This window comes from Primulina tabacum, chromosome 9, assembly GCF_025594145.1.
Source record: "Primulina tabacum isolate GXHZ01 chromosome 9, ASM2559414v2, whole genome shotgun sequence".
Taxonomy (NCBI): domain Eukaryota; kingdom Viridiplantae; phylum Streptophyta; class Magnoliopsida; order Lamiales; family Gesneriaceae; genus Primulina; species Primulina tabacum.
The window spans coordinates 3,411,136-3,421,027 of NC_134558.1; the positions used below are offsets into that span (position 1 = coordinate 3,411,136).

At 35.6% G+C, this 9,892-nt stretch overlaps 1 protein-coding gene across 4 annotated transcripts; it reads left to right on the plus strand.

The window, feature by feature from the left end:
- The first annotated feature begins 2,109 nt into the window (after nt 1–2,109).
- LOC142504542 (uncharacterized) lies at nt 2,110–5,649 on the plus strand. 4 transcript variants are annotated; one of them, XR_012804243.1, is made up of 6 exons: nt 2,110–2,177; nt 2,251–2,384; nt 2,491–2,579; nt 3,014–3,166; nt 3,340–3,561; nt 5,421–5,649. XR_012804243.1 is itself a non-coding variant. In XM_075617386.1 (5 exons), the coding sequence occupies exons 2-5, from the start codon at nt 2,285–2,287 to the stop codon at nt 3,493–3,495; spliced, it is 498 nt and encodes a 165-aa protein (XP_075473501.1). In that variant the 5' UTR covers nt 2,110–2,177; nt 2,251–2,284; the 3' UTR covers nt 3,496–3,754. The 4 variants fall into 4 exon arrangements, 2 of the variants coding, with proteins under 2 accessions (XP_075473501.1, XP_075473502.1); XR_012804244.1 differs by lacking the exon at nt 5,421–5,649 and adding an exon at nt 3,646–3,754; XM_075617386.1 differs by lacking the exon at nt 5,421–5,649 and having other exon boundaries at nt 3,340–3,754.
- The last annotated feature ends 4,243 nt before the right edge of the window (nt 5,650–9,892 follow it).

A 9,892-nucleotide genomic window follows, 5' to 3' on the forward strand; every position in this document is an offset into this window, starting at 1 on the left:
CTTGCTAGGATGAGTCTCGAGGTGTCGGTTCATGGTCCGTACAAACGAGTCTAGAATGATAAGCATGACATGTACAGGATTTTCGTGAGTTCGCATCCAACGAGAGTACACGGACCCTGGCACGGAGCCCGTGTCTTTGTTTCTTCTTGACTGTCTTTTTTGCGAGAGTACACAGACCCCCACACGGACCAGGGCACGGGGTCCGTGCCTTTGTTTCTTTTCGGTGTCAAATTTGCGAACCTACCCGGACCCCTACACGGACCCAAGCACGGGGTCCGTGTCCTTCAATCTTTTCGGTAGGTCCTTTAGCGAACCTACACGGACCCGTAGCCGGACCTGGGCACGGGGTCCGTGTAGTACTTGTTTTGGGAAAATTTTATTGCGTCTTGGAGTTTCACGTTTTTGGTTAGCACGAGGTTTTTAATGAGGTCAATTCCCGGGTGCTTTAGAATGTCTGTAAGTTATTTATTGACTTCGAGGTAAGCACAAATACCTACGTCTAAGTTATGCAAGTTAAGTATGAGAATTCATGTTAGTATGTGCAGCAGCGGCCCCAAACGAAATCCAACGAATCCCTCAACACCAAGTAAGTATGTGACGTGCAAGGAAATTATTTTCAAGTTTTTGAGGTATGCCAAATGTCTTGTGACCAAATTATGAATGGGTTTGGAAGTCGGTGAACGTGGCCGAGGACCTCTCCACCCCGTTAAAGCATGAATGGGTTTAGATCAGGATTGGAAAGCGTTAAAGCATGAACGGGGACCAATCCACCCGTTAAAGCATGAACGGGGATCTCATGTATGTGGCAGTGGATACGTCTCTGTCAGCCCAGTACTGTGGTTTAGTCTGATCAGGCGAATTATGTTATGGGTCACTTGTTTTGAAACATCCTCTACGCAAAATAATGAAGTTCATGTATGTTTAAGTATGTTCAAGTATGCAAGCATGTTTAACAAAGGTTTATGGCACATCTAAGCACGTATGTACGTATGTTCAAGTTTTATCTTGCAAGTTCAAGTTTAAAGTATGTATGCCCTAGTTTAAAGTTGCATGTGATCTTATTATGTAGTACTTATTTCCAGTTTATACTTGTCGAGTCTTTAGACTCACTAGACTTGATCGATGCAGGTGAGGATGTTTATGAGGAGACAGGAGGTGGGGACCAAGGAGCAGGCTTGGACTGAGTGGGAGGCTAAACCCGAGGACCGCCATGTTTTTAAGTCTTTATGAAAATGTTCAAATACTTTGGTCAAACTCTATTTTAGATCGTTGTTGAGACGTACAGTTTATTTTATCGAATTTTGAATGCTCACGTTTTATTTAAGAAAAATTTTTAATTCTTCCGCAAATTTTAGTAGTAAAAAGTACGGTACGTTACAATATATCCAAAGTGGGCCACTTTAGTTCAAACAATTCACAATCCACAAGGTCCGAAGAAGAAATAATTTGCAGCACGACAAGAGAGTTGTAGAAAAGATGTGGAACAAGCATTTGGTCTATTGCAATCAAAATGGGTGTTAATCACTGGCTCTGCACGATTCTGGAGCAAACATGTGTTGCATGATATAATGGCAACGTGCATTATACTGCATAATATGATTATTGAAGATGAGCGGGATGAGCAGATGCCAATCACATATTATCGCGAAGCACCCATCCCAGAAGTTGAAATGGTGCTTGATGAACACGTCCGATTCCAAGAGTTTATTGCATGTCATCGTCAAATCAAAGACAAATCGGCTCACTATGCACTCCGAGATGCTCTTATTGACCATTTGTGGGAGGAATACTCTAATTCGGAATATTAGTCTTTAAATCATGTGTAGTTTATAATTATATCGATATATGTATGTGTTTTAATGTTGTATGTGGCTTGAAATTTGATGTCAAAATAAATGAATTATTTTTTTAAAAGAATGAGTCACATTTAATTTAATTTTTTTAATATCTTATTACATAATTAATATTTTTATGTTAAATAATTTGGAATAAAAAATATAAAAATAAAAATTTACAAAATTTAGAGAATACGGATTGGAGAAGATTTTTGAAATAAAGAATTCAATACTTCATTTTGAAAAATAAAGAATGAAAAAATAGAGAATATAATTGGAGTTGCCCTAACCTAACCTCGTTGAATTGGTGTTACGTGGCTCCTCTAGCTTGTCGGACTCGCAGTTGAGATGTTTGATTGAATGACTAGACTAATTTTATTCTGTCTTTGGTCTAATTTCTCGTATTCTCTCGCAGAATCTTCTGGGTTTTGGTTGTTGCGCTTGAATCCATGGCATTGGATACCCTTACTGCCGCATTGAGGCTCAAGGCTTGTGGATACTTCGGAACTGGTCTTCGTAGCTCAAATATCCTTCCTATGCAATCTGCGAGTGAGTGGTGCTAGTAATCTTTGTGCATTGAAATGGGATTTTTCGTCTTAATTAATGAGGATTCGCTTCTCTTTCACTAGTTTTTACCTACACTCGCTTTCTTTAGATTTGATTGTGAAGCCATTGGTTGTTGAAGCTAAAGCCAATACTCGGACTGAGAGTGACAAGATTCTGAATAGAAGACGAAGAAAAAAGGTCAACTTTTTTGTCTTTCAATCTTACATGTGACATGAGAATAAGGCATCCTCTTCTCATGTTCTGCAACAGTTGAACATCAGCGAAGTGTGGCATAATTTATTTTAGATTGTAAAATTCACATTTTTTTGAAAATTATGCATGAAATTTTAAGAATCAGAAGGATAACCTGCTTGTCCGCACTTGGCCACCTTCTAATTCTCAATTTTATTGCGAGAATTTAACACTGCAAATATTAGATTTGGAAAAAAATGTTTTGAGGGGCAAGATTAACTTTGTATTAAACAATTAGATTTTGTGCAAATTAATTCAATTTTGTAGATTATGCGGAGGGAGGAGCTAACTGACCCCATGATTTTGCTCATAGCCTTACTTGAATTATGAAAGATTGTTGATTGCTCAGTGAGATATTAACATTATGATCATTTTACCAGTTTAATGGGACAGCCTTAAAACCAAGGCTTTCTGTATTCTGTTCTAATAAGCAGCTGTATGCTATGTTGGTGGATGACCAGAACAAGAAGTGCTTGTTTTACGGAAGTACTCTGCAGAAATCGATTCGGAGCAATACTGCTTGCCCTACTATCGTATGTATTCCTTTCCATTTTTAAGAAATATTTTTCCCTCGGTAGAGTAGAAATTATGAGACATGTGTAAAGTGTCGAATCAGTTTTTTGTAGTACTCCTAAGTATTCTGCTTGACCAGATTTTATAACATCGTTTTTCAACTTTCTTGTACTGTAAAAATTATTATTCTTAGGAGGCTGCTGAGCGTGTTGGAGAAGAGCTTATTAAAGCTTGTGTAGATCTCAACATAAATGAAATTTCTTTTTATGATCGCAATGGATTGGCTCGAGGAGAACGAATGCAAGCTTTTGAAATTGCCATCGCTCGCCATGGACTCTTGCCTCGGTAGATAGTTGTTAGATATGAATGCAAACTCGCTGATGCTTGCTCAACATTTAGTTATCTTGACGCAAAGGTTTGCATTTTGGGCTCTGTGTTTATATGCTTTCTCCACCCTTGAGCTATTCTACCGAGTTCATCCTGTTATTTTTGTGTTCAGGAATTGCATGAGGGCTCTCGGTTTGGGATAGAGAATAATGTAGTTCATTAATTATAAAAAGAATACCATAGAGAATTTAAAATTATTATGATCTGAAAACTCTATCTTATTTGCCTCCAAATAGATAGCGGATATAGGTAAATCATAAAAGTTTAAACAGTTTGGGTGCAGCAAAATACACAACCAATTAAGAATAATAAGAGATTGTGTTTATTAACGCATAAAAAATAAAATTAGTATGGGGGCGGCCATGTATTTCCTGCTACCCTTGACAAACTGCTATAATAGTAAGCCAAAACATGTCATATTTTTCGTATAAACAGTAACTAGGTATGACTCAAACTCGCAACTTAAATCAAGAGTATATTTGGTTTGCCAATGGACTCTTTCCCGAGCCAATGTTCACCAGTCGACTCATTGCTTGCATGCTTGATCATGTGTAGTTGCCTTTCCCTAAAGGTAATAAATGACTACTTCCATCATCTTCAACCTATTCGAGTTAATTGCTACAACATTTATTGAGGTTTTTCTCTTGAATCTTCCACAAACAGAGCAGCTGCCCAGGACTTTTTTGGTGGGCAACAGCATAGCCATCTATGCACTGATAAACATTCCTATCATCCTTCTCATATTTAACTTGTAATCCCTTATTCTTCATATCTAAAATCCAGATTCCCATTGCAATGTCTTATACCCCTTTGAATGAAGTTTAATATTCATCGTAAATCTTGTAATACCCTCCTTGTCCCTACGTTCTTCATTACACCGAATCCACAAGGTCATCACGTGTCATTTATGTGAATAGAATATTTTAGTGTAACAAATAACAAAGCATTAGGTAATAGAAGATCTCGCTTGTATAACAAAACGAGAAATTTAGCAGTGATTCCTTTTACTCCTACCTTAAGCTGGCCCTCTCGGTGTTTTTCTTTGAAACTCTCTCTGCTATATCCTTTGATACGACATAACCTGGACCAGATCCCCAAGGAGGGTGCTTGTCATTAGGCCATTCCTTGTAGTAATTTCGATAAGGGGTCAGAACGACCATTGCAACGGGTGATTCAGTCATTAAATGTGTTAAATCAGTTGAATAGATAGCTCAAGAGTAGTATACCACTTGCTATCAGGTTCTTGGTGAGGCTCTAAATCAGAATAGACGAGACCATAGAGCAAACCATGAGTCACATTGATCCTGTCCAAGGAATTTAGTAAGTACCTCATCTATACGAACAAATGAATCGTCATCCATCTTCATGATAAACTTGGCCAAAACAACCACAGTCTGTTGACCATTTAGAATAAATAAGGCTGTAAAGGTGGAACGGTCACTCCATAAGCAAGGAAAGGTAGATGTTGATTGCTATGATCTTCCATGTGATGAGGCTATAATTATCGTTAAAAGGCATCAATTGGATATCTTCATAAGTTCATGTCTCATCCCTGAGCTCTTTATTTACGGTATGGTTTTTATTCTGCAAAAAACATGTATTTTGAGTAAACAGTCTTACTTGTAAATGATGATGCTTTGAAATAGTATTATTGTCTGTCTAACAGGAAGAATTTTGCTCGAAGACGAGGATGTTGATTCAGTCTAAAAAATGTGTTTCTCGACCTATTAAATCCTTGACTTAATTTTTTTTACAAAACTACTAAAATATCACTTTCTTATTAAAAAGAAACCATCCTCCTAAGAAGGTGATGGTTTCTTAAAAGGGCTTCTCCATCTTATTGTACTTTTACCAGGCTAACAAAAAATCGAACTGCTACTTGTCCAGACCGGGCTGCAGGATCCTGCATCCACGTTCTCCGAACTGCCATTCTACGCCTCAAATTGTTCGCAGTAGACAAAACACCAATAAATAGATTTAGCTCAGTTTGTGGAGGTAATATAACCGGTTCAAGTATGTTCCAAATAATCTGATGATGGCAAACCAGAGGCAACCACAGAAATCACATTCACATCACTAAAGATCCTTGTTTTTCCTACAAGCCTGTTGGGATTTGTGCCCAAAAACAAATGATTTTAATTAATGTGAGAAATATTTTAATATTGTTTTTGTCATGATGCTTTATAAATATCTGAAATCTCAAGATTATTATTATGTGATTTTAAATATTTATATATAAGTGTTATATACATGAGGATAATATTTAAAATAAAATGATCTAAATGTCTGCAATTAGAAATTAAAGTTGGGATCTTTAATTTAAAATTGTTAGCGTTGTTCATTTTAGAATAATCTTATCCGGATTATTATTAATGAGATTATTGTGAAAACGTTTTATATAATTTGATCATATATGATTGGAGCATGATTAATTTTGAATTCTCTATAAATTTCCGTATCACATTGAGAATTCAATATTAATTAATGATAGTCATATATGAGTCAATCTTAATTTTGAGTAATTAATAAACTCCTATTTATGATATTGTGTTTTTTGACATATCGAGTAATGAAACAAATTATATGGTGTCAAAGTTCTTGGTACATTGGAAATACAATAAAATAAATAGCTGGGAATATTAATATACAAGACGAAATCCATTCCTTCGTAAAACAAGATAGATAAATGGTTCCATAAGTGTTTATTTGAGACTTGAATAATAAGAGCGCTCAATTTATGATTATATCATAAACATATTATTCATTAGAGAATCAATTAGACTTAAGGAAAAAGATATAAGTAAAGAGGTTAAGCGGAAATTATATAACTTTAATTATGGACAATTTATGGAGGATTGATTCACATGTAGTGACTATATTAATTGACTATTCATTTTTGTTGACTAATTTTATATCTATTTTTTCAAGAGTGCAATTCCAAGTTTATAGTGGAATAACTTTAGAATTAATAAAATTAATATATGTAAATTAAAGAGTTTAATTTATTATCAATTTTATTGGAGCTTGAAATTATAGGTCCATCGTTCCCCATGCCATCTCCGATTTACTTTGAACACTTATGATATATAATAGATTTACTGACTTAATTTTTTTTTTTTTGAATTTTAAATCATTGCTCAATTTCAATTTGTTTGAAAAATCGTAAGAAATTTTTTTTTCTTTTGCGATACCTTTTATCTCATCTCAATCAATTAATTTTGAATTAATTGTCAAACAATAATTTGTGATAGAGATCACAAAAGGATATACATTTCAAATATTTAATTTTGAATTATTAATATCAATTATTTTCTCTGTGAAATATCTATTAGATAAATATTTGAGAAACTAATTTTGAATTATGATGGAGATGAGATCTTCTCCACTATTTATTATTATGAAGTAGTTAAATATTTGAGTAACATGAATCTGAACCCATGTTCGAGATTAAGTATTTACATGATATATTCCAAATCGTTGGAATATTCGTAGTAAGAAGATCTAACTAAGGTTAGATATCAAGAAGTAACTTATCAGAATCCTAAGGTAAACTTATGATTCAAAATAACAGGTTTTTAGAAATAATACCGGATTCATCTAACCTCTCCAGAAACCTTAGAGAGATTCAAAAGACAGTACAAAATTATGGCAATATGTTGTATTATGCACCACAAAATGTGGAGAAAACCCATGAAAACCAAGAAGAAATTCTTGGAATGTTAAAGGATGTTCGAACAAGACTTCAAAACCTAGAACAACGACCAAGTTATAGTAAAAGAACTTCAGAAGGAAGGTTACCACCATTATTTGGTACTGAACGCTTATTATATCAATAAGGGAAGGCCAAAATGATATCAAAACATTTAACTGAAGAAAAGATGATCAATCTAATCAAAACAGTATCAGAAAAGAAATTAATATGATGACAACTTTAGAAAGGATTGGTCTAGAGGATCTTCAAGAGGTTGCAGAATATTTTGTAAATCTCAATGTAGTAGATCTAAAGATGAACACAACTGGGGGTGAACAACCTACCATAACTTGGTCATCTTCGCAGAACCACCAAGAGAAAGTGTGGGATCTCAAAATATAAATATGAGAGAATCCCAACCAGAATTTTACCCTGGTGGAGAAGCACATCCAGCGGGAACAAGGTCAAGGAAGAATCAAATTTCTTTGCACCAAACACCCTATGAGAAATCTGTTTTAGAATCTATACATCCTTATGGGGTTATGCTTAACTTGGATGTATTAGATTTCAAAAACAGGGAATATCTCATAGATGATTGGACATCCGCTATGAAAATCGCAGCAGGGACACTCGATCTCAATAGAGAAGGATTCATTAAACTTCTAGAAATGAGTCTTATGGGATTAGTTAAAATTGCTTGTAATATGACTTCGGTAGAAACAAAAGAATCAGTGCTAGCTGTAGAATCTCTTAGCGAGATATCCGGAAGAATGGCTACCCTTTTTAAAGCTCAATTTATGGGCGTAGATTATTTTAACAGTCAAGATACATAGAAGAAAAATAAATACACTCAAGCTCTGTATAGTCTTGAATTACATGATATATGTTTTGAATATATTATGTTATTAACTAAATATAGATGGAATTCAGGAGTTGAAGAAGATATAGCCATGCAACTCTTCTTCGCCAAAATGCCAAGTTCCTGAAGAGAAATGCTCATAAAGGAATATGTTCCTGGCAATCCAGATACTTGGCACGAAGAGCCTCTTTTCTCAAAGAAAAATTGGCAGAATGGTGTCATCTGGAAGCATTAGAAAAGAATTACAAACGATTAAGGGGTATTAATAAACGTACTCCTTCGCTTTGCAAGGAAAATGATCTTCCAACAATTATTAGAAGTAAACCACAAAGGCGGAAGAGGAAAAGTTTTAGGACTCATCCTTATGCTAGAAGTGGAAGAAGTCTTGGAAACCAAGAACAGTTTGGTCGAGACAGAAAGCCAAATCTTACAAATCTGGGCAAAGGAGTGGACCATCAAGAAGTAGGATTGTGAGGCCCAGGCCGAAGAGGGTGGGGGGTGATCGCCGGTGCCATGAGGTTGCACGGACAATGAGCGGCTCCTGGTAGGTTTCTAGCTGGAGGGAACATGAATGAACCGATCCCACACCGGAATGAGAGGGATTCTGAAACTGTTCAATGTAATGCACTGTACAGTTGAAGAGGGCTTAAAAGATTTGATATGTACTACTCATATCAAGAAGTTACATATTCTTTTCGGTAGCTCATCACATAAGAACTCCAAAGTTAAGCATTCTTGACTTGGGGCAATTCTGAGATGGGTGACCCCCTGGGAAGTTTCCTTGGGTGATTGTACGTAAGGACATAAGCACGCTGGAAAGACTCGTCTTGGTACAGTGAGAACATTCGTCAAATCTGGGGCATTACAAGGATATCATCCGAATCATCGAGTACATCTCGAAACACAGGAAGATCACCTACAAATAAAATTTTTAGAAGAGCTCATACTCGAGCTAGTGAAAGTTTTAAAGATTGTAATTGCTGGACATGTGGAGCAAGAGGTCATATCTCAACCAGCTGTCCAGAAAATGAAAAAAGAGGTATTAAACGCTTCGATCCAACCCCAGATATTGAAGAAGCAGTTTATTACAAGGATCTTATTCAAATTTATCAGTTTGAGGATATTGCCTCAGACGAAAGTATATATGAAGAAGAAGAAGTTTTGAGTCAGGAAAAATCTGATGGAACTGAATCGAAATCTGACTGAAGACGAGGTGTTTCGACACGAAACACGAGAAAATTTGTCTGGTTTCTTTAGCCAGACAACTATATCTCATAACATGGTCCATAGGATCATGTGATAAAATCCTAGTCTTCAGAGATATCAGGGATTCTCTGCAGGACAGGTAGAAAAGTTCTTAGGAAATCTTGGTCTAAGAAACAGAAAGTATCATCTAATCTATAAAGTTTCCAGAAGGGAAATGACAATTCTAATAGAACTTATAGGAAATAGAATGGAGATGCAACTAATTCCTTCTGAAGAGATTAATGAGGAATTACAAAAACTCAAGATAGAAGTAGCGCGGACCATGTCCTGGATTCATATTGGAGCAATCCAAAATATGATAAAAGCTACTTTCAAAGAAGGAATAGATTCACCCATTGATATTGCTATATGCGATAAAAGAATGGGGAACTCTCAAGATTCAGTACTGAGAATTGTCTCAGGAAATCTCTCCGCAGGAAAGATTGTAGGAGTAATATATCAGCGAATTGCCTACAACTTGGCAGATCGAGATTTTAGTCAAGCCTTGATATTACATCAGAATTTCAAGAAAAAAAAACTAATGAAAGAAGGTAATAGACCATA

Bases quoted from the DNA above. Each gene is read 5' to 3' on its own strand.
- LOC142504542 (XM_075617386.1), top strand. From the start codon at position 2,285: ATGGCATTGGATACCCTTACTGCCGCATTGAGGCTCAAGGCTTGTGGA. The intron at 2,385-2,490 runs GTGAGTGGTGCT...CGCTTTCTTTAG, and splicing joins CCTTCCTATGCAATCTGCGA to ATTTGATTGTGAAGCCATTG. The intron at 2,580-3,013 runs GTCAACTTTTTT...TCATTTTACCAG, and splicing joins ATAGAAGACGAAGAAAAAAG to TTTAATGGGACAGCCTTAAA.